The following is a 22,223-nucleotide window of genomic DNA, read 5'->3' on the forward strand; positions in this document are numbered from 1 at the left end:
GAAAACGCCTACTTCCTGTCACATGATCCTCAACTCTGAAGACTGCCTGTCTGATTGGCTGCAGGTGTGCTGGGGGGGGGTGGAGCCACTAGGCACCTCCGACTGTCACACACAAACATATAAACAAACTCTCACACGCTCACAATTAGAAACACCCTCTCTCACACACACCCACACATGCACACACTATTTGATAACATGACCGCCACTCCACAACCGGTTGATTCACAGATGACGTAACGTGGGCGTGGCTAGGCCTTCATTAGACATGTCAAATCGCAAAGGGAAGGGTAGGGCAGAGCACAAAACTGGGTGATGACCTTTCACCTGCGTTTGTCATTTGCCGCCCCACTGCTGCTTTGGTGTATCACGTGCGACACCTGCTAGCGTCGTTAGCATCGCAATCTTTAGCATCTTCATCGCGCTTTGCCAGCACCCTTTCAAAATAAAATTAACCACAGGTTCTAGTTTCACGATAAGAGTTTGTTCAATGTTTGCGTGGAACTGTTCACGTTTTCCTTTCAAAATATATTTTTTTAGTTGTACTCTTTGCACCACCCCCAAATAAAAAACCCTGCTCATATTCTATCATCATTTCAAAGTAAAGCTCCTTCACTCGTGTTCACAATCAATTTATGACACCGCAATAGCTGTTCCTTTCAAAATAAAGCGACGATGTTGAGTCGTTCCCAAGAAGCTTAGAAGGCAGAAAAATGAGGTCCGAGGTTGCAAAGTGCATCAAAATCTTTCGAAAGTTTTCTTACCTGCTTCTCGTCAGTTGCGTTTCTGCTCAGCCTGAAACGCAAGTTTCACCGTGACGTATTTCGGGGGCGTGGCCAGGCAAAAGTGGTCGGACCACATGTTTGCGTGAAAGTCCATCTCGACTCCACTCCGTGCGACACGCATGCTCACAATTTCATGAATGGCGCCATAATTTCAATTACAAGAAAAATCGCAAAAGTACTACAGTAAACAACAAAAGATTAAAAAAAGTAATTTAGCTAATATTTACACATTATATATATATACATATTCTGCAGAATATATATAGATACACACACATACCTCTATGGTGCATATTTGAAGCTGGCACATGACTGACATGATTTTGGTGTTTTGTCAGCGAAGTGATTGACCGCCACTGCATATCTTGACAAACGTCTGCATGCTAAAGTTGCTTCCTTGTCATTATGCTAAGCTGAGCTACGCTACATTAAGCTAAGATGAGCTAGCATTCGGAATCAAACAACAAGCCCAAGAAAATACAAGAAAGTTTATTTCATGACAAATGTGTATATGTCACAAGACTTTAATTAGAAGAGACTCCGGCCTCTTCATCACCCTCAGAAACTCGCGTAGTGCAGCAGCCTGTACACACACACACACACACACACACACACACACACACGCATAACAGATGAATTAGTGAAGTGACTGATTGTTCAAATGTGACATTACACATTTCTGATTATCGACTCGAATCGTTGACCGGAATTGCCAATTTCAATCAATCAATCAAATCAAGCCATCACCAAACGCCAGCAAAAAGTTGCAGTTTCAATTGATTAGCACGTTGACACGCTCAATTTCAATGGAAAATGTTGCTGGAAAGTGCAATAAATCATTATCGAGGTGTATTTTCCAGCCTTGAGGTGCTTTTTTTCAGCTAAACTGATTTATAACCCCATCATGTGCATATGGTGGTGGTTCTTGGTGGGAGTATCTAAAAAAATGAGTTTTTCCCTTTGAGATGCACGCCTCTGATTGGCCGTCTGACCTGTAGAGGGGGGCGTGTCCTTTGTTGTTAGCTAATGAGAAGAAGCCACTGTGAGGCGAGAAGTCCATGCAGGAAACCCGATAGACAAACTTCTTGTTGGCCACGGGAAAGTTGAAGAAGACGTTCAGGCTGGGAACGTGAATCTGATGATGACATGGTCGCCATTCGTTAGCATGGTGTGTCGTTGCCGCGGCGATCATATTTCCGCCTTACCAGTTTAACAGCCTCGTCTTGGTATTGTGAGGCGATGGCCAGGATCTCTGAGCTGGGGTTAAAGGTCAGCGTGGTGGCGGGGGTCAGCAGGTTCATGATGGCCTTCAGTGGCGTGGGATTGGCAGAGTTAAGACACGCCTCCTGTGAGTACACATTGACCACACCCGCCTGCGAGCTGAAATGGGAAGACAACGTCATGTAATGTGACAGGATGGGACAATGGGACATGGCAACACTGACTTGACAATTCGACGTGACAGAATGTCTTACCCACACGCCAGGTAGCGTCCATCGGCGGACGCGGCGATGGACGTGCTGGCAACGCAGCCTTGGTCCACGAACTTGTTGACGAAGCGACTGCTACGCACGTCCCACACGTACACCTCGCCGTCCTCTGAGATCACCACCTCCAGTTCATTATTCAGTCGTAGTGATGATATTATTGTTTATGTCAGGTGATCAACTTGCCTGAGCTAGCAAACACTTTCCCGCCGTCGGCGCTCATAGCCACGCCCACCACCTCGCTGTTCAGCTTCATGCTGCTCACCACCTCCTTGGTCTGGCGCACACATCGGACTCATCAACTTTTATCATCAGCTTCGCTTTAATTGTCAAAGTGTGACAAACGCGCACCTTGAGCGTGAGCATATGCAGGTATCCTCGAGTTCCTGTCAGCAGCAGAGCGCCCCCCTCAGGACACACGCAGAACTCCTTGACCCGAGGCTCCTGCAGCCCTGAACACATCGTGCACAGATGTGAGCGCTGGCATGTCCTGACGAGCCGCGTGTGTGCGTACGTACCTCTGACGTTGTGCACCGGCGTGACGCGTTCTTCCATCATGTCGTACACGTAGAACAATTTATTCCTCAGGCTGGTGGCGATGACGGCGTCGCCTTGGCAACTGAAGCGAGCTTTGTGGATGGGGAAGCTGTCCAGGTGGACGCTCTGGATCTTCTCGTTGGTCTTGCCATCCACCTGGGGCACAAATGGACACGCGGCACTTCCTGTTAGCCAGCGAGCGGCGACAACACGGTGACAGCGTATGATAACAACTGATGAAAAAAAAATCATGACGAATGAGTCTGAAAGCAGCGGCTACTCGCTCATTCGTTCCTTACACTATAAAAGGTATTTTCAGTTTAGGAGCTATCCAGGTCTCAGGCATTTATCGAGTTTGGGGAGTGACCAGGTACTGACCTGGAAAAGGGACAGCGAGCAGTCGAGACCGGCTGTCAAGACCACCTGAGCCGACGGGTGGAACTGGACTGACGTCAGGCGATTGGAAGATGGCCGCGCCCTGTTGGCGTGGCAACACTTCTTCATCTGGAGCACAACAATAACGTAATGTGAACAATCATGCCGCCCTGACGACCACGTGTGTGTGTCTCGGGTCATGGCGACCTCATTATTCAACACGCCATGTCATCATTGCACATACATTGATTTATATGGTCGCCATCATGACCAGACACACTGATGTTCTGGTCACCATGACAGCAATGTGTCAACACACCTGTCGGCCCAGCAACCAGCGCATGCACGTGGTTGCCGTGGTGATGTCCCGACAACATGAAAAAATTTGTTGACATGACAACAAGAATGTTGATCCACGCTCATCATGGCGTGAATGTATCCTGTTGTCATGTGGACCAAAATGCATACAAGGTTGTCGTGACAACCACATTATGAATACACTTGTCGTCACGAGGGACACAAACTCATCTGCTACCTGTGACGACCAGCACACACTCACACACACACACCGTTACAAAGAACACATGTGTGCATGCAAGCACTGACCCTGAGGAAGCCGCGTGACAAACTGTCCGAAGACGCCACAAAGTTTCCCGTCCTCCTGAGGAGGTCGTCGTCTTCGTCTTCCTCCTCATCATCATCGTCATCTACAAACGAACACAGAGATGAGGAGCTGATTCAACGTTGACATGTTTGGTCACAGAACAGATTGAATATATGTATATCCATGCAGCACTGTACTGAAGTACAGGGTGTGAGGACTTTTGAAACTTGGGGACTGCATTCGCCTTATGTTTTTACCTTTGGCCGACTTCCTGCCACCGCCGCTGGCCCAGGATGGCTCTCCACCCATCGACTTCTGGAACCTGACACACACACACACGCACACACACGGACGCGCACGTGCACATGCTTGAGCATGACTGGAGTGTGCACGTGACCAGTGTATGTTTGTGTGTGTTAGTACTGACTGCTCTTTCATTCTCTGCTGCAGCTTTTTCTTGCTGATGCTGGCCTCTGCGTGTCCTCGCATCAGGTCGCTACGGAAACGATGCTTCATATCCACTCTGAAAAACACACGCACGCGCAAATGTACGCTATAATTGTTGTCGTGACAACTCAGGAAAATGACTGCAAGTAACAATCACACACGTGCATACTTACTGTTCCTCCAATTCATCATCTTCATCAACCCAAGCAGCGCGTTTGACTGGTGGAGGATGTAAACGCGCTTCTGTCTTGTGCGATTGGAGCAAAACTTCTTTTTCTTCATCTTCCACCTCCTCATCATCATCATCCTTACGTCACACGCACGGAAAAATATTGACTGATTTTCACGATGATGTCACATGCGTGTGGTTACCTGCAGAGGCGCGTGCACGTCGCCAAACAAAAGCTCCTCAAGCTGTTTTACGGCAGGCTCGCGAGCTCGTAACACCGCCAAACTCTTGACGTTCCTCCGGCGTGCGCGCGACTCCTCCGCGGGCACGTCTGCGTTTGCGTCCTCGTCCAACAGGCTCGCGCTCCTCTTCTTGGTCGACATTTTTGGATCCCAAAACGAGTGTGGTGTTGTCCTAGAGATTCTCAATTTGTTTTCACCCTTCTCCTTGTCGCGACCAGTGGACCGTATGTTGAACGCATGTGGGATAATGGCTTCCGGGACGTCTCCCGGAAAAGGAATTGAGCTCCAAAAGTGCCTCACAAAATGGGGCCTGCCCCCTTGTGTTCAAAGACGGGCTTGCATTTTTCACGTTCGCTCAAACTCCGTTCACCGAAAAGTCCCTCCTTCGCCCAAAAGATGGTGTTTGCTGCAAAGAAAAAAAACATGTTGGAAATTTCTGTCCCTTTTTGCCTAAAGTTTCCAAACACATTTTAACATGATAAACAAGATTTCCCTTCTGGACAGACATTAGAAACAAGTGGGTTATCCTATTGTACCAAACAGAGAACCGCCCCCTTTTAAGAATTTATTCATGATTTAATTTTTTTTTCATGCTTTAAAAAATAGAAGAAAGAAAATATGCGAGGAAAATTAGTGTAGGATCTGCTTACTACTTATTGCTATTTTCATTTCCTATCTCTGATCCATTAAGTTGTATATTTAAATGCCTGATTTACTTGGTGATTTAATAACACCTTATTTGTTACTGTATTTTGCCTTTTAAGAGGAAAAAGAGAATAGGGAGAAGTAGATAAAAAATAAATGTGTCAAAGGTGAACAAAGTGGATGTTGTCAAAGAATGACATGACATAACATGTTTATTCATTTTGGTTGATTTGAAAGCTGAAACACGAAATTAACTCATGATCATTAGGAATGTAAACTACAGTAAATACACTTTCATTATTTACTTGCACACCAAGAAGCCTGTGAGCTACTAATTATTGCTCTTATTATTATCATGATGACAGCAAGCGTAAAAGTACAACTTGACATATAACATGACTGCCACAGAAAACAATCATACACAAGTATACCTTTCAAGATAAAAGTACACGCAGGAAGAAAACCTTTCACAGTTGCATAAAAAAAAACACATGCCAGAGACAAACAAATCCAGCAAGGACGAAAATTCTCCACTTCCTGTCCAAACAAAGTTACATCACCACGTTAGCTTAGATAGCCTATCGCATCGATGCTAGCCTAGCGATGTGGCAACCTTAGCCTAGCGACTCAACCATGTTCGCCTAGCTTTTTCTTTTTGGTTTCATTCATTTCAGTGAGGAAAGATGATTGGAGACATGAGTTTTTTGAGTTATGGATGTGCTCACAGAACAAGCCCAACTCCTTTGTTAAAGCAATACTGTACATACAAGGTTAAAATGTTAACCTAGCAAGGTAACCACATTAGCCAAGTGATGACATTTTAGCCTAATGACTTTACCATGAACCTAGCAATGCTAACACTGTTAGCCTAAGACAATAATAAACATGCTTTTTTTATGGGTCTATACAGATTTGAGATTTCTAACAGGGCTGTAGCATCATCGAGCCACACCACCTCAGTGTGGTGCCGAGCCTGTCCACATTTAACCTAGCGACATGAAATCAACTCAACAATGTTTGCCTACTGAGATGAGAACGGTAAAAGGCTAGCTTGGTGACGTGACAAAGTCGGCCTCGTTAGCCAACCAAGATGACAAGTTTAGTGACTAACATCGTTAGCCAATAGAAGTTAGCTTAGTTAAGAGATGCCGTTAGCACATCTAAGTTTGCTGAAAGTCTGAGCTATCGTTGGTATGGCGGCAAAGGAGCATCCGAATCTCGTCCAGTCCATGGCTTCTCTTCTCATCTCATCTTCCCTCTGCTTGTCGTTCACCTGGGTGAGGGCGGAGTCAATGATGTCATCAAAGTGCAGTGCAGTTGTTCACCTGCCCACCGGGGGCAGCGGGGGAGCCCCTCGCATGGCTGCAGCACACACACACAAAAGCATCAGTGGTGTTCGCTCCTCCTCGGTACATTATTCAGCATTCATCATCTGTGAGACCTGAGTAGGCCTTGCTTGGGTAGATCTTGGCAAAGTGTCGATACTCGTCCGGAGGAGGGAAGTCGTCCAGTGGATGAAACAAATATTTGGACTCAAAGTCATCTACGGCGCCAGAACACAAAAACAAAAACAACACAACTTTTACATGTCAATTAGAAGAAGATGCCTAATATTTACTAGCGGTTTAGTTAGCAAGGCACTAACTACCTGCTAACCAGCCTTTAACTAGCCATCACTAGGTGTTAACAAGCGGTGAACAATCTCGATCATAAAAAAAAAAAATGACAAAGACGTTATTCAACACAAGCTTTTCGTGAGAAAACAACTCAATCTTATGGCCAAGTCACCAAAAGCAAATGCGCTTTTGGAGCTTGCAAAAACAAGTTGGCAGCCTCGTTACAAATGTAAGCAATGCACATCGGCAAGGACACGCAACAAATGAAAAAAAAAAAAACCAACTAAATCTAAAGTAGGGGGGCAGGGGTATCCGCAAGAACTCACCACACAAACATGGAATGACAGAGGAGGCGTGTCCATGGCGGAGAGGAGGGGGCGGTGGGGGAGGAGGTTTACCCCTGGCGTGGGGGTCAGAGGAGAGAGAGGGGCTACCCGCCGTCCTGTATGGAGGAGGGGGAGGAGCCTCTCTGGTGGCTGCAGGGACATGAGAATGGTCACGTGAAGGTCATGTGATGAAAATGAAAGATGTCTCACCTGAAGGGGGCGTCGGCCTGTGGGCGGGGGAGGTGGTGGGAGGGGGTGGAGCGGGACCCCTGGTGGGGGAATGACCTCCCGGCGAGGGAGCGGCCCTCTTGCCGCTGAGGGAGGCGAGTCGTTGCAGATGCTCCGCCTCCCCGCTGTAGGTGGGAGGGGCCAGAGAAGCAGGCAGGGGTTTCATGGGAGGAGCCGGCGGCATGGACTTGTCTCGGTTGGAGGTAGAGGGAGGTGAGGGGGCTTGGCCACGGCGACTCTGATGGGATTGAGGGAACAGGGTTGGGGAGCAGCCTGCAGAAGGGGGTGGTGCAGTGTTTTGAGCGTCAGATTGGCAATGGCCAGGTGGTGTGCGGGGCGATGATGCACCAGCTGCGCAATCGTCTATGAGCGAGACAGGAAGTCATTAACCAGGCAGGAAGTACAAGATAGTTGCTAATGAGAGAGGAAGTCATTAACCAGACAAGAGGCCCTTTGGAATTGCTAACTTGGGGGATGAAAAAAAAAAAAAGCTTCAGAGAAAAGTGCAACATGACCATGTGACTTCTTGTGTTTTCTTACTTTTGTGTGGCGCCCCCAGGTGGAGGTACTGGTATAGACGGAAATAGGGGTGGTCTGAGCCTTGGCTGACTTCTGAGAGGAGGCCGGGACCACCTTTCACCTCCTCCGGGCTCTGCTTGTTAGGGCTCACGTCATTACAAATGTCATCTTTATTTTAGTGTATTTGCGCGTACTTTGCGAGTACCTGATTGAAGGTGGGGGGCGGCGGTGATGGGAGGGGCATCCTGCTGCTGTCACTCACCTGAGGACACAGCACATCGTTTGCTTTTCAAATTCACACACCACTGACACACACACGTGTCATTGGCCATGTTCGAATTCATCATAGGGAGAGCAAGAGCAATCCGCACACGCACACACGCGCATGCGGGGCTGTCTGTACATGCTGAGAAATGTAATAAATGAAATCAATTTTCAGTGCTCTTCTTTTGCTCATTGGGCGCAGTTAACAAGCCAAATGAAAAACAAAAAGTCTCCCAAGGTGAATATGATCGTGATTGTGGCTCGACTCATTCAAATGAATTGGTAGTCGTTAGCACACGCAGCTAAGCAGTTAGCCTGTTCGCTAGTTTCGACAAGAGCGTGCGCGCGGTCGCCCGCAGTCGCGTGCACGCACGCAGGTGCACCGTGTCCCGCCTTCCTACCTGTGCGTGAGTCCGCAGTTCGTGTGCGCATGCTCGCCCGCAACGCAGAAGCAACCGCCGCGAGCCTGCGATTTCTGTCCTCGCCTCCTTTGTTGGCTCCCAGCATGCAACGGGCTTCGTTACGTCACCGCACACTGCCTCTCTTTTCACCACACGCACACGCACAGACGCACAAAATCTAAAAGAAGACAATTGTGTACTGTTTTAAATTTGTTTTCTTAGGAAAGTTTCACAAGGCCACACCGTTATTTAAATTATTTTTGATTGAGGTCGATAATTCCTTTAAATCTCTTGATCTCATAACAAATAAAAAATGTAGATCAATACACATTTAATCTTTAAAGAGTAGCTCACGGATATACTTGTTTTGAAGGGGGAACGTTGTAATTTTTTTCTCTCGCATTAATATTGCATTTATTTGTTATTTCATTATATAACTCACTTTTGTTATATTGGTGTATTTATATGTAAAATAAGTGAATTGGATTGACCATTAAGTAGTATTTTGACCCCCCCCAAAAAATTTAAAAAGTTACACACGCGACACAACAAAAAACTATACACGCACACACGCACACAACAACGCACTCACGCACACACGCACCCCCCACGCACACAACCATATATACGCGACAGATACACACATCAGACAGAATCAGACGCAAATAAATCCCTAATTTTTTCAATGATTATTGGAAGACTTCACGAAGTTCGAATGACAGCACGTCGTGTCATTTAGTTGTTGTCGTGTAGTCTCGTTGACGTCACTTGAGCGGCAGTCAGGTGCGTTCAGGTGAGCTCAAAGTTCAGTGAAAATTAAAAAGCAGCAGGTCCGCGTCTTCAACGTCCCATCGAGACACCACAGGTGACTTCTCAATTATTTTTATTATTATTAGGATTTTTTTTTTTTTAAATCGAAGAAACACTTACATGGTCATGCTCTTATAGCACATGTTAACAGTAGACCCCCCCCCCCACACACACACATAAAACAACATCCATAAATATTTTTATGTATAGATAAACATATTTCTATTTACATCTAAGTGCATATCCTCATCTATTTCTCCTTCAGCCTTTCGACGTGTGACATTGATGGCTTTTGCATGTTTTACTGACGGCTTCTTCAACGAACTGTTCCGGCCGCTTCATGACAACGGACCTTTCTTCATCAGCCTGCCACAGGTAGGTGAACTTGTCAGGCTTCTACTCTGAAAGGGCTTCTTCTGGAGGTAACTTTCTGGCTGGTTCTCAGTTGAGTGTCCTGGAGTCTGCTGCCCTCAAGTCCTTCAGTCTCTTCCCGGTAAGAAGGCCTGCCGGCCCTTCCAAGTCCCTCCCAATTTTCCATCTTATGAACTATCTAGGCCCGCTATCGAAAAGTCCAATGCTTTAGGTTTAAAGAATAAATGAATTATCACCAACTCGCCTTCATGGCCACGAGGTCACTTGGTGAGCAGTGTGGATTCCGATTGGCCACAGGGCCCGCTGGAGGTGGAGCTAAGGAAGCCCATCGCGGTTAGCATTCACGAGACTGGACTTATCATCAGAATCGACGCCAGAGCCAAACCGCCTGGAAAACAACATGGCCTCATTGTGGTAAGCACCTGCATGCTTCTTGATGTTCTTATTTTGGTTGCTATTGATTTTTTATTTCTTCGGGTTCTTCTTCTAGTTCTTATTGAGATTTTTCTTCTAATTGTAATTCAATTATTATTATTGAAATTCTTATTCGTTCTTCTGGTTCTTGTTTGAATGTATTTCTTGAGGTTCTTCCTCAGTCTCTTTTGAAGCCGTTTTTTTGTTGTTGTTATTTCTATGGCAGATGTGTGAGGTGTCTATGAAGGTGGCCATCAAAGGAAACCATCTGGTTCTTCTTCATGGGAATGCCAAGTGAGACCACACACACACACACACACACACCAGAGCACATCTAGTGTTTAATATCTACTAAGGAGCTACTATTTCTTCTTACTCAGATGTAAAATTCAACCTTCCAAGTTCTGGGGAAAACTTTTTGTAAGTTGAAAGTCAACATTAAAGTTGGTTTATCGCACAATGTGGAATACTTTGCACTCATAATGCTGTTGATATATTTACAGAGGAGGTGTGCAAGGAAGAAGATGGAAGAAGTTATTGAATCCAAAGTGACAAGTCAGAAACATTCATTCCTTCATCACATTTATATTGAAACATTGAAATCTTGTGTGTTTGTGTGTGTGTGTGTGTAGAATTAGTCAACAAAATGGTGATTCCTGAAGTAGACACCGTTGTCAAGGTTGAAGCCATCTATTATGAGGTGGGTCACACACATTTCACATACACAACTCAGGACTTGTGAGTTCAGTGTGTGTGGGGGTGTGTGTGTGTGTGTGTTCGCGCACAGGGCAGCCTCGTGGTCTGGGGATACCTGAGCCTGGTTCCTGAAGTGATCCAAAAGATTCTGGGGCGTGTTAGCAGACAAAAGGACGAATAAATTTGTCGTTATTCTTTGTGTTGTTCACTTTGTTGTGCGATAAAAGTGTTTGGCTGCATTGGCATGGTAACACGCCGGTCATGGCATCCAAACACGTAATGTCAGCTAGAAGCTGCTAGCGTCGTTAGCTGGGTTAGCATCAGTAGTGCTGCTAGCTGCTTGGCTAGCTCAACGGCTGTGGTGAACAGCCGCCAGCACTCATGGAAGAAGCAGCGATGATAATCATCACGTTTCTTCTTCAACACTCAGGTTGGTGTCAGGCTGCAAGGTCAAAGGTCATGTCAACGAATCAACGAATCAAAGTGCAGGAAAAAGAAGAGTGTCGGCGGTGGCTCACCACGTACGTGTGTCCTGGCACAAATGACACTCTGCTAGGCCTCTCCAGAGAACGCTTTCTCATGATGCCTGCCACACGCAAACACTCTTGTCACATGACCATTTGACATGAAATCAATACACAGTGCATTTAGAATAACCTTTTGACCTCTCGACAGCTTACATATCCTACTCAACAATTTTCGCTGGATGTTTGATTCCAGTTGAAAACTGAAAATATATGACGTCATGTGACTCGGGTGTGCCTTTCGGTGCAGCGCGCGTTCTGACCTGCGGGGGGCAGCACATCAGGCCTATGCAGACGCCACTGGTTCAACATGGCGGCTGGAGCCACAGCGCCGGGAGGCGGAGGTTTTCCAATCTTCTGGCACAACTCGTCCATCTCTCGCTTCTGAGTGGCCTGTAGGCGACGCACCTCCAGCAAGTGTCTGGGACGAGATAGAGACAGCGTCAAAAGAGCTCTGTTACCACGATAACCGTCCGTCAGGCTCACCTTTCCCGAATCTCCTTTAACTCCTCCCACGTGTCATCGTCATTGTCCGATTCATCGGATGTGACGTAAGCGCGGCTCCGTGATTGGCTGCCAGACGGTCCCTCCCAAGCACCGCTGGGCGTCTTGCGCCCGCCCCTCCGCCTCCTCTCATCCGACCCGCCTACTGTGGCGTCATAGCAACTGCTCTCTGATTGGCTCTCTTCCTCGGAGACGCTCTCGGAGCTCTCAGATTGGCTTATCTGAGACGGGGGCGGCGAGCGTGCCGTGACAGTCTGGGGTTCCGAGTGCGTCACTTGGAAACGACCCACGCTTCGAGTGGGTGGAGTCACTGCTAAAACATGGTAAATTGCTAACCAATAAACATGTGACCCTAATGAGCAGAAGCAAATGCAAGTGTTAAATATGTGTGCATGCGGTTACCGTCACGTGTGGCCAGCGGTCCGGCTGACGGCATGACGGTGGAACGCGCCTGTGTCAGAACAAGGTCATGTATGATTGACAAGCGTCACGTTGGCATTACCGTTAGCATTATCATCAGCGTGAGGACATTACTTGTGTGTGTGGAGGAGGCGGGGCCTGCATGGAGGGGGGTGGAGCTAGGGCTGAACCTGTGCATGTGACAATCAGACTTTTTGACCAGGTTGCGATGTCACATGATGTGACATTACAGGATATGATGTAACACTCACCATGAGAGGGCAGGGAAGAGGGGTAACTGAGCTGAAAGAGCGAAGGACAAGAAAACGACCAAGAATGACTTCCATGAAGATGACATCATTAGGAACTACCAGTCGACCAATCAGAGGTGACATCCGAGACTCACCTCTGTGGGGCTCCAGTTGAGCGACGCCCCCTGCTGCCCCGGATGAGTGGCGCCTGTCCCTGAGGGCGTAGGCGCCCGGAAGGGGGCGTGGCTTAAAGACGGCGACACGGGAGGCGAGAAGGGGCCGAGGGTAGGTGTGAGGGGGGCGGTGGGGTGGTAGCTCTGGGAGGGCGGCAAGAAGGATCGAGCCATGCTCACGGCTAACGACATCATGTTGGCCAGAGAGAAGAGCGGCTGGTCGGGGGGCGGCCACGACGGAGGTGCGCCAGTGGGGGTGCTGTAGGTAGGGTACACCAGAGGCAGGGCGGGATACTGAGGAGATGGTGGGGCATCCGTGCGGGGGCTCGGGGGGGCTGAGGAGCAAAAGACAGACAGGTAGACGGGTTTGGAGCTGACATGGGCCAAGTCCAGAGTCATTTGGAAAAGGAATTACCTGAAGAATTGTAGGGCTGCTGCAACCGCGGCGGTGTGGCGAGGGGTGGCTCCACCTGCTCGGAATTGGACGGCTCAGCCTCCGCCAAGTCTGCCGGGAAGACTCGTCAATCAATGTCTGACGTCACTCAAGCACGCGTCATTAATCAAAGTCTAACCATTGAAGGAGGAGCCGGATGGCGTCCTGGATGAGCGCTCGGATGCCATCTTTGTCTGTCGGGTGACAAAGTGATGTCATCGGGTGTGACTTCCTGTTGTGTATGTGGGGGCGTGTGCATTGAAATACACCTGCTTCTGTTGCATCATCATAGACTCCGCCCTGCTGATGATGTCATACATGCGTAGGATGAATCCTGTTCGCTCACTTGCCAGGATGAAGTCTCGGAGCAACTGTCACAAACGCACCAGAATGTGGTGACACCAGCAAAAATGTTGACGACACTTTTTTACGGCATCGATATTGTTAAGATATATTTTTATGCCGCAGTTTTTCTACCGGCGCTCACCATCACGGAGGCGATGTCTTCCGGGTTGTCGCCATCAAGGTCAAACTTGAAGGTCACCATCTTGCTGTCGTGAGTGCTCAGCTGACACTCCACCACGCGGTCGGCCATGTTGGACACCTGTACGCGCACACCCACGCAAACTCGTCAACGCATCCGCAAAAACGCGCAATCGGGGTGAGGTTCCCGTGCTTACCCCCGTGAGCCTGAGCAGAGCCCTCATCCTCCTCTTCAACTTCCGGTCGGGATGCCGCTCGGTCGCTTCCTGGTAGCTCTTGTCTGATTGGCCGTCGTTGCCGTCACTCAAACCCGATGTCACGTCAGACGCGCAACTGCAACAGACAACCACTTGTCAACATGGATGTGTGGCTGAGTAACTGCGTTTGTGTGTGTGAGTGTGTGTGTTACCTGTCGGCAGGTGATGAGACCCCGTGTCGCGATTGGGTGGGCTCATGTTGTGACACTGCAATGCTCTAAGTATGTGGAGCACAAAAAAAAAAAAAAAAAGACAGATGATGCGTCGACTTTAACACCCCCCCCCCCGCTCCGTAGCCCCGCCCTCTACTCACCCTGGGGTAGCGCAAAACAGGAAACGGTGGAGGCTTTGACATCCGGGCCCTGGGGGGCGGGGCATAACCACGTTGCTGGGAATGAGAAGCGACAGAAGGGGGCGAGACTTGCGGAGCGCTGTCCGTCGGGCGGTTTGCTGGCATGACAAGCACAAGACCAAGTCAAAATCCGACGACGGTCGGTCGCATCACCGTCTAACCAGGACGTCAAATCTGACCTGTTGGCACCTGGCTGCTGCTAGATGATGTCATGATGGAGGGCGGGGCTTGTGGCCAGGATGCAGCAGGAACTTCAGAGTTCTGAGGGCGGGTCAACATTAACACACATTAGGAATAATAGTCTCACACACGCACACACACGCCAACACTCACATACACAAATTTAAAGAGCATGCCATATTTCCCCCCACTGCTAACAAAGTGTAAACTCACCTCTCCTTGCTGATTGGTCGGCGGGGGTGGGGGGCGTTCACTCTCTTGGGTGGCGTCTTCCTGTCGCCGGGCGGCTTCTTCGGCCAACCGGCGCCGTTTGTCGCGTTGCCGCTTGATGGCGGTCACGCCGTCTCGGATGGCCATCGCCACCAGCTTGTAGTCACCTTCCGACACGAAGCCCAACACCACCTGCGAGGAGGAAAGGGGAGTGAGTGAGTTGTGTGACCGAGTATTGGTAAAAGAGAGACGGAGAGACATCCCATGGCCTACCATCTCCTGGGCCACCTCCTCAGGGACGTCGTTGTGGAGCTCGAAGAGGAACTCCAGGGCGTTGTTGTCTTTATACTTGCCGTGAAGCCTCTTGGTCCCGTCCATCCTCAGCCACAGCATGAGCGCCGACTTTGTGCCATCGTCATCCTCGGCCAGCTCCACGTTCACGCCCAGCTGGCTCTGGAAGAAGCGCTCCTCGAGAAGATCCTGAACTGTGAACCTGCGGGAGGATGACGCCTCATTCACGGTGCGTCGCCAGGACACCAACTCAGCTGGGACTACTAAGCGGGTCCGAAGCGAGTGGTACCTCTCACTGCTGTTGGTGTGGATGCATCCCTCGATGATGTTCTTCAGCGCCGGAACGGTGACCTTGGAGAAACTGTCGGGCTTGATTCCCTGTGGGAGCATCAAAGCGACGAGCTTGAGACATGTGTCAGATGAAAGACAAGAGTGAGACCCAGACCAAAACCCTGAGACACAAATGACATGAGAAGACACACAAGACGGAGACGTTTCGGAGGCACGGCGAAGAGCTCGAGAGGGCGCCACTTACACTGGTGACCTTGCGGTAAATCTGAGCGGCGTTTTCGCACTCAGAGTACGGATATTCGGACGTGGCCATCTCCAGGATGCACATCCCGAACGCGTAGACGTCTACTGCCTCGTCGTACTTCTCCTCGTACATCTCGGGAGCCATGAACTCCGGGGTTCCTGAACGCACGTCGGGACGGGATGACATTGCGAGGTCGTGGCGATGTTTTAGTGACATCAGCCGTGATGCCACCAGTGATGTCATTACGACATCTTCGTCACGTTGCAATGATTCTGGAGTGACGCGAAATGAAGCGCCGCCTTACCGATGACGCTCTTGGCGAAGGAGGCCTTCTTGAGGGTGGCGAGCCCGAGGTCCCCGATCTTGACGGAGGCCGAGGGCCCCGTGATGAAGACGTTGTCGCATTTGAGGTCGCGATGCAGGATGGGAGGATTGCGCGAGTGCAGGAAGTGAAGACCTTTCAGGATCTCCAAGCTCCAACGCTGAAGCAGCTTCAGCTTCATCGGACGGAATCGGCGGATGTAACTGAGGAGGAGGAGGAGGTAGGGAGATTGGAACGGGGTCACCCAGAAGTCGGAAGTCGGCAGACTCACGTCTTGAGGGTCCCCGATGTCATGAGCTCGGTCACCAGCACGGTGCACTTGCGACCGTTGAGCACCGACTTCCACGAGTCGAAGAAACGAACGATGTTGGGATGCTGGAGCACCTTCAGCATCTCCACCTCCTCCGCGAAACGCTGACGCTCGCTGCGCGTCAGACGCTGAGTCTGATGGAGGGGGGATAGAAAACTAACAATTGATTGGTCGCCAGTGGAGGTCAGGACGTAATAGATAAACATGCTAAGATGTTCTGGCAATGCTGCACGGGGGAAACATGCTAACTCCACGCAGGAAGGTTTGAGCTTCCACTAGGCAACCGTGCTGCCAGGACCAACAACACGAACAAATAACAGAAACAAAAAAAAAAAATACACAACACAAACAAAAGTTGATCAACATGATGGCACACACATTTATTTTGTCCACGCACGTGTGTGCCATTATCTACATCGGCCAGCTGTAATGAGCCTGATCCGATATGCGGAAAGTGCTGACTCATCACGCATACTTTATCTCACGTACGCACACACTCACACACACACGCATGCTGATATCACAAACACACACACACACACTGACTTGCTGGCTTAATGAGCTATGTGATGACATCACGAGCATCAGCCACTACAAGCACACAAGGTCAAGGTGACCAAAGGTCATGAGTCATGACCTCGACTCCATCGTGATTGTGTGATCATAAATGTGCGTTACAAAGAGAGGACGCACACACTTCACCGTGTGTGTGCATGTGCGTGTTGACGCGTGAGTGCGCACGTGTGCATGCGCATACCTGCAGCTCGCACCAGGCCACCTCAACGGTGGTCTCCGTGTCAAGGCCCTTGTAGACGTTCTTGAAGGATCCTCGTCCGATCTCAACGTCAAACTTGAGGAAGCGTCCGTCGGGCGAGGACGCCACGGCCTTTGTGGCCGCTTCATCCCCATCAGACGTCAACACCGCCGCCGCCGCCGCTACCATCTCCTCGCCCGTGTCCGAGCTGCCATCCTGACTGGATGCCTTCTCTGATTGGACGCTGGCGGAGAGGCTCCCTGGGAGTGTCCCGGGAAGAGCAGACTCCGCCTCTTGGTTCTGTGCGGTTTTGCCGTCATCGTCCATGATGTCCTAGCCCCGATTTTTAAGAGTCCATCTCAAGATTTTGTTGGACCGGCTGCAATCCAGTCAGATGATGAAGATCAATACAAAAAGAAGAACTGACGAGCGGTGACACTGACAAGAAGATGAAGCAAATGAAGATGAAGGGATCTGCAGGAAGTGACGAGAAGGAGGCCCTGAGCGTGAGATCGGCTCTATCAGCTGCGAGCAGACGACACAAGCTCCCCCCACATGATACCTGAAATACAACAGCACACTTTTGTACGTGTACATGTTGTACTTTTCTTTACTTCACGTATTTTTTATCTTCATATTTTCACTCCAAAGAAAAGATCATCTACAGAAAGACTTCTTATATCCATAATATGAACTAAACGAAACAAAAATAGGAATAAAGTAACATAAAAAAAATAATTGAAAAAAAATATATAAAGTTATAAATTTAATAACCAATTATCCCAAACCTCCACTGGCTCCTCATCTCCCCCAGTAGCCATTCTTATTGTCGTTATTTTCATTATTAGTAGCCATTTTAAAGTCAATTTTCCATTATGAGTTAGTATTAGCATAAGATAGCAGACTTAAAGGATACGCAATGTGGTTGTTTTAAATCCACAAGGTGAAATAATCTTTGATTTATGGGTTGGTTGTTGAGTAAATACAGCACTCATATCTCAAATCTTTGTGCGCAAGTCCAAGCAAAAAGTGGCCAAATAAGGGCTTGTATGTTGGACAACTCTTAAGTCAGGTCATGTTAAACCGTTTTAATTGCCACAAAATTATATTTTCTTGGTGACAAGAAATTTTGAACATGTTCAAAATTGAACAATAACAAACACTGACAAAAAAAACCCAACAACATTTAAAAACACTTTCAACCATTTACTGCTGAATGAGATTCTACTTTAAGTCGTTTGTTGAGCTTGCATATGTATTTTGCTTTGTTTTGGCCCGCTATTTGTTGTCAACTTTTTCTTTCAACTTCATTGTAGTAGCCCCGGCTTTGTTTACCAAAAATCCATAAGAAGAATTGGCTTCGCTCCTCAATCCAGAAATGAATGAATGATCGTCTTGTGACGACGACGCGCTCTGCGATCGACTGGTGCTGCCTCTTCATCCTCCTCCCACAATCCTTTGCGCCGCCACAGCACAACAGGCAGCAGACTTGCCAGTCATTGCGGCGAGCAGCCATCAAGTTTCCAAGACAAAAACGCGAACTGGCCCTTGCCTGATTTTGGTGTATTTTTTGTTTTTGTTTTGGTTTGTGGCATTTTCGAGTAGCAAAGGAGATGAAGGAGACGGCGGGGGCCAAGCGGCGCGACCGAGCGGGAGGCCGAGAGCGAGACGCCAAGGCCGACAAGCCCAAGGAGGCCGCCGCCGCTGCCGCCGAGCCGCAGGATGTAGAGATGCCCGAGGCAGAGGCCGCCGGCTCGGCCAAGCCGCCCAAGGAGCTCGACAGCCTGACATTGGAAGGTAGGACCGCCTGACCTCGCCTCCGACACATCCGGAGCCGGGACGCTGCTGCAGTCTCGCCGTGAGTCGGCACTCGCTAGCCTCGGTAGCATCGGTGCTAGCCCCTGACGTCACTTTTGCAAACTGTTTATATCAGCTCCGTGGGGGACAGCGACAAACGAGATATTTTTTGTTACGTTATTTCAAAGTGCAAATGATTGCATGTATTCAACCAGTGTTTCACAAACTTGATGTAGTCACGGCGAAGCGTATACACCGGGAACTTTTTCTTGTGAGGTAACATCCAGAAAAATTGCAGGAGTCAAGGGCTGCTTTGACATTATTCAAGTATAGAGCCGCTCCTGCAGCAGGAGAAGCCAAAATTAACCTGAAGGAGAAAGGAAGCTTCATGAATTAAGGAAATCTTCATATGTTAATTGAGGATTTCACACCTTGAATCAAAGTGACTTACTTTTTCCCTTTAATCGACTGTCATCCAAAACACCTCAGACATCAAGGAGCATGTGAAGCAGATCGAGAAGGCGGTGTCGGGCAAGGAGCCTCGCTTTGTTCTGCGAGCGCTGCGGGCATTGCCATCCACCAGCCGTCGCCTCAACACGCTGGTGTTGCACAAAACGATCAGCGGCTTCTTCACCAATAACGCCGCCACCAGAGACTTCCTGCTTGCCTTCCTGGACGAGGTGCGTCCTAAAATGATGACTTGTGTCATTTTTTTTCATTTTGTTTCAGAAATCTAAAAAAAAAGAAGGAACCCAATACTGATGATATTAAAATTGTTCATTATTTCATTTCAGGGGCATAATTTAATGTTCTGTTTAAATTGTAACTGTTTAAGTCCCAAGAACTGAAAATGCTGTAATGACAAAAAGCCCCTGCCGTGTTTACAATGTTGACGAGCGTAATGCTGTCAGATGGCGCGTGCTAACGTGGCGTGTGTGTGTGCTCAGCCCATGGATCTGGTGGACGGGGACGTGCCGTTCCGGCCAAGGACGGGAAAGGCCGCTACCAGTCCTCTGCTTCCCGAGGTGGAAGCGTACCTGCAGCTGCTTCTGGTGGTCCACTTGACCAACAACAAAAGGTTCAGCGAGGTAACATTTGCCCATTTCACACTTATTTGTGCAGATGAGCGGCCGTTTCTAATAAAACTCAAGAGTTGTACTAACGCCGCCGCACCACCAATCCAAAGTACCGTGTCATGTCATGTCACATGATCTTGAAGAGCGAAAATCCTCTTGTGACTTCGCGTCATCAGGCTCAGAAGGTTTCTGACGACCTGCTGCAGAAGATGGCCTCCAAGAACCGCCGGGCTCTGGACCTGGTGGCCGCCAAGTGCTACTACTACCACGCGCGCGTCTACGAGTTCCTCAACCAGCTGGATGACATCCGCAGGTACGCCCCCTCCTCACCCCGTTGCCACACTTGCCCCGCCAGTCTTCCAATATGATGATTTCTCTGACACCGTCCTCCTTCCTCGTCAGCTTCCTGCACACGCGCCTGCGAACGGCGACGCTGCGTCACGACGCCGACGGCCAAGCGGTTCTCCTCAACCTCCTGCTGAGGAATTACCTCAACTTCAACCTCTACGACCAGGCCGAGAAGCTCGTCTCCAAGTCTGTCTTTCCAGAACTCGCCAACAACAACGAGTGGGCCCGATACCTTTACTACACTGGTATTACACACGCACACACTTGTACTACCACACAGCTCTGAAACAAACGCACACACTCACAAAATTAAAGGCCAAAATATATAACCGGACCATATGAAAACAAATATGTGCAAGATATCTGGTGGGCGGGGTCACTGAGTGCCATCATGTGTGTTGTGTGCCAGGTCGCATTAAAGCCATCCAGCTGGAGTATTCCGAGGCCCGCCGGACGTTAACCAATGCGCTCAGGAAAGCCCCCCAACACACTGCCGTCGGATTCAAGCAGACGGTGGGCATCGGCACGCAGCCGTTGCACCAAACAGGAAGTGGAGAGGCTGACACAAGTTTGTGCGCGTTTGTGTGTGCAGGTGCACAAGCTCCTAATTGTAGTCGAGTTGCTGCTAGGAGAAATTCCCGACAGGCTTCAGTTCAGGCAGCCGTCGCTTAAGAGGTCACTCATGCCGTATTTCCTGCTCACACAAGGTCAGTGATGACATCATCATCATCATCATTCAGGGATTATTTTAACAATCGATCAGCCTGTTAAAAAAAAAAGTTTCAAGTAATTGATGAATCACATAAAAAAATAAAAAAAAAAACTGTTCCAATCCGTTACTCAAAAACAGAACATTATTTAATTATTATGTTTAGAGTGTCACTATCCACGTTCAACAACAGGTGTTTGTGTGTGCGTGTGTGCATACAGCGGTGAGAACGGGCAACCTGTCCAAGTTCAACCAAGCGTTGGAGCAGTTTGGCGAGAAGTTCCAGACGGACGGCACGTACACGCTCATTATTCGCCTCAGACACAACGTCATCAAGACAGGTGAGCCCGTTGCACCGAGTCACGCTGAACCGAGCCGAGTCGCTCGCGTCACACAAACTAACCACATCGGTCCGTGTGTGCTCAGGCGTCCGTATGATCAGCCTCTCGTACTCTCGCATCTCGCTGGCCGACATCGCCCTGAAGCTGCAGCTGGACAGTCCCGAGGACGCAGAGTTTATTGTGGCCAAGGTAACGTACCACACGTGCACACACACGCGCACAGAGACGTGACGGCCGCCTGTCCGCTTAGGCCATCCGGGACGGCGTCATCGAGGCCAGCATTAACCACGAGAAGGGCTTCGTCCAATCCAAAGAGACCATGGACATCTACGGTACCCGAGAACCCCAGCTGGCCTTCCATCAGAGGATCTCCTTCTGCCTTGACATACACAACATGTCCGTCAAGGTGAACGCATGCACGCACTAACACACATGCGATCAATGTGTGTTTGCTCCTGTCATGGTGTTAACTGTGCCGCTGTTGTGCTCAGGCTATGAGGTTTCCACCCAAAGCTTACAACAAAGACTTGGAGTCAGCTGAGGTAATACACACTCTCAAACAAAAAAACAACACTTATATGTTAGACATGGACACAAACACAAAAGCAGGATGACATCATTGTCAACCAATCACAGACTGTGACGTGTGCACGCGTTTGCAGGAGCGTCGCGAGCGTGAGCAGCAAGATCTGGAGTTCGCCAAAGAAATGGCCGAAGATGACGACGACAGCTTCCCCTGAGCACACTAACTTCCTGTACGCACAGGAAGTGGTTGTCTGATGTTTATTACCCACAATGCCCCTCTCTTCTTCTTCTTCTTCTTTTCTTGTGTGAACAAATAAAGATGGCCATCTTGTAAAGGTGTTTATGATTTTGCCTCACTCTTTCCATGTAGGGAATTGATGACGCAGTGAGGAATGAGTGAATGATTTGTTTGTAATCATTCACTCATTTTTAACTTCTGAATCACGATAATTAACAGTTGTTTTTTTTGCGCATCGCTTTTTTAGATTATGAAACAAACAGATGAAAATGGA

At 48.9% G+C, this 22,223-nt stretch overlaps 3 protein-coding genes, 1 long non-coding RNA gene and 2 pseudogenes across 6 annotated transcripts; 2 read left to right on the forward strand and 4 right to left on the reverse strand.

Annotated features, from left to right (window-relative positions):
* Positions 1 to 11: 11 nt before the first annotated feature.
* LOC148322246 (uncharacterized) lies at positions 12 to 805 on the reverse strand. The gene is made up of 2 exons (XR_015846613.1): positions 765 to 805; positions 12 to 160 (listed from the first exon to the last, which is right to left on the reverse strand). It is a non-coding gene; the product is annotated as an uncharacterized LOC148322246 (long non-coding RNA).
* Positions 806 to 1,258: 453 nt separating this feature from the next.
* utp18 (UTP18 small subunit processome component) lies at positions 1,259 to 4,931 on the reverse strand. The gene is made up of 13 exons (XM_088316518.1): positions 4,608 to 4,931; positions 4,409 to 4,542; positions 4,216 to 4,311; positions 4,046 to 4,110; positions 3,791 to 3,891; positions 3,188 to 3,313; positions 2,791 to 2,965; positions 2,624 to 2,724; positions 2,459 to 2,549; positions 2,261 to 2,384; positions 1,991 to 2,165; positions 1,778 to 1,920; positions 1,259 to 1,368 (listed from the first exon to the last, which is right to left on the reverse strand). Exons 1-13 carry the CDS (start codon positions 4,785 to 4,787, stop codon positions 1,344 to 1,346), a joined length of 1,536 nt encoding a protein of 511 aa, XP_088172644.1. The 5' UTR covers positions 4,788 to 4,931; the 3' UTR covers positions 1,259 to 1,343.
* A 554-nt stretch (positions 4,932 to 5,485) lies between these two features.
* On the reverse strand, positions 5,486 to 8,784 carry LOC148322248 (uncharacterized). 2 transcript variants are annotated; one of them, XM_088316018.1, is made up of 7 exons: positions 8,646 to 8,784; positions 8,186 to 8,242; positions 8,002 to 8,113; positions 7,444 to 7,824; positions 7,234 to 7,383; positions 6,733 to 6,834; positions 5,486 to 6,653 (listed from the first exon to the last, which is right to left on the reverse strand). In XM_088316018.1, exons 2-7 carry the CDS (start codon positions 8,222 to 8,224, stop codon positions 6,613 to 6,615), a joined length of 825 nt encoding a protein of 274 aa, XP_088172144.1. In that variant the 5' UTR covers positions 8,225 to 8,242; positions 8,646 to 8,784; the 3' UTR covers positions 5,486 to 6,612. The 2 variants fall into 2 exon arrangements, with proteins under 2 accessions (XP_088172144.1, XP_088172143.1); XM_088316017.1 differs by having other exon boundaries at positions 8,002 to 8,116.
* Positions 8,785 to 9,596: 812 nt separating this feature from the next.
* On the forward strand, positions 9,597 to 11,069 carry LOC148322249 (uncharacterized; annotated as a pseudogene).
* LOC148322250 (serine/threonine-protein kinase WNK4-like) lies at positions 9,677 to 18,288 on the reverse strand (annotated as a pseudogene). Its single transcript, XR_015846644.1, has 23 exons — positions 18,251 to 18,288; positions 16,919 to 17,477; positions 16,123 to 16,295; positions 15,834 to 16,054; positions 15,530 to 15,687; positions 15,284 to 15,372; positions 14,977 to 15,196; positions 14,707 to 14,895; positions 14,275 to 14,574; positions 14,114 to 14,178; positions 13,902 to 14,037; positions 13,709 to 13,825; positions 13,491 to 13,592; positions 13,361 to 13,415; positions 13,204 to 13,293; positions 12,771 to 13,123; positions 12,637 to 12,667; positions 12,500 to 12,555; positions 12,368 to 12,416; positions 11,948 to 12,278; positions 11,725 to 11,882; positions 11,456 to 11,523; positions 9,677 to 11,379 (listed from the first exon to the last, which is right to left on the reverse strand). The product of XR_015846644.1 is annotated as a serine/threonine-protein kinase WNK4-like (transcript).
* A 14-nt stretch (positions 18,289 to 18,302) lies between these two features.
* psmd3 (proteasome 26S subunit, non-ATPase 3) lies at positions 18,303 to 22,050 on the forward strand. The gene is made up of 12 exons (XM_088317038.1): positions 18,303 to 18,712; positions 19,202 to 19,392; positions 19,660 to 19,800; positions 19,965 to 20,101; positions 20,191 to 20,381; positions 20,546 to 20,649; positions 20,729 to 20,843; positions 21,067 to 21,186; positions 21,272 to 21,375; positions 21,437 to 21,592; positions 21,678 to 21,728; positions 21,849 to 22,050. Exons 1-12 carry the CDS (start codon positions 18,529 to 18,531, stop codon positions 21,924 to 21,926), a joined length of 1,572 nt encoding a protein of 523 aa, XP_088173164.1. The 5' UTR covers positions 18,303 to 18,528; the 3' UTR covers positions 21,927 to 22,050.
* The last annotated feature ends 173 nt before the right edge of the window (positions 22,051 to 22,223 follow it).

Source organism: Idiotropiscis lumnitzeri, chromosome 15 (assembly GCF_059441095.1).
Source record: "Idiotropiscis lumnitzeri isolate Australia: NSW breed Sydney's pygmy pipehorse chromosome 15, RoL_Ilum_1.0, whole genome shotgun sequence".
Taxonomy (NCBI): Eukaryota; Metazoa; Chordata; class Actinopteri; order Syngnathiformes; family Syngnathidae; genus Idiotropiscis; species Idiotropiscis lumnitzeri.

Excerpts from the sequence above, each read along its gene's own strand:
- LOC148322248 (XM_088316017.1), bottom strand. The coding sequence starts at position 8,224 with ATGCCCCTCCCATCACCGCCGCCCCCCACCTTCAATCAG. Across the intron at positions 7,825-8,001 it reads CCTGGGGGCGCCACACAAAA|ACGATTGCGCAGCTGGTGCA; the intron begins GTAAGAAAACAC and ends TCTCGCTCATAG. Across the intron at positions 6,654-6,732 it reads CCCAAGCAAGGCCTACTCAG|CCATGCGAGGGGCTCCCCCG; the intron begins GTCTCACAGATG and ends TGTGTGCTGCAG.
- psmd3 (XM_088317038.1), top strand. The coding sequence starts at position 18,529 with ATGAAGGAGACGGCGGGGGCCAAGCGGCGCGACCGAGCGGGAGGCCGA. Across the intron at positions 20,650-20,728 it reads CCGTCGGATTCAAGCAGACG|GTGCACAAGCTCCTAATTGT; the intron begins GTGGGCATCGGC and ends TTGTGTGTGCAG. Across the intron at positions 21,376-21,436 it reads CAGAGTTTATTGTGGCCAAG|GCCATCCGGGACGGCGTCAT; the intron begins GTAACGTACCAC and ends CTGTCCGCTTAG.
- utp18 (XM_088316518.1), bottom strand. The coding sequence starts at position 4,787 with ATGTCGACCAAGAAGAGGAGCGCGAGCCTGTTGGACGAGGACGCAAAC. Across the intron at positions 3,892-4,045 it reads TGGCAGGAAGTCGGCCAAAG|ATGACGATGATGATGAGGAG; the intron begins GTAAAAACATAA and ends GTTCGTTTGTAG. Across the intron at positions 2,725-2,790 it reads GCCGGTGCACAACGTCAGAG|GGCTGCAGGAGCCTCGGGTC; the intron begins GTACGTACGCAC and ends CGATGTGTTCAG.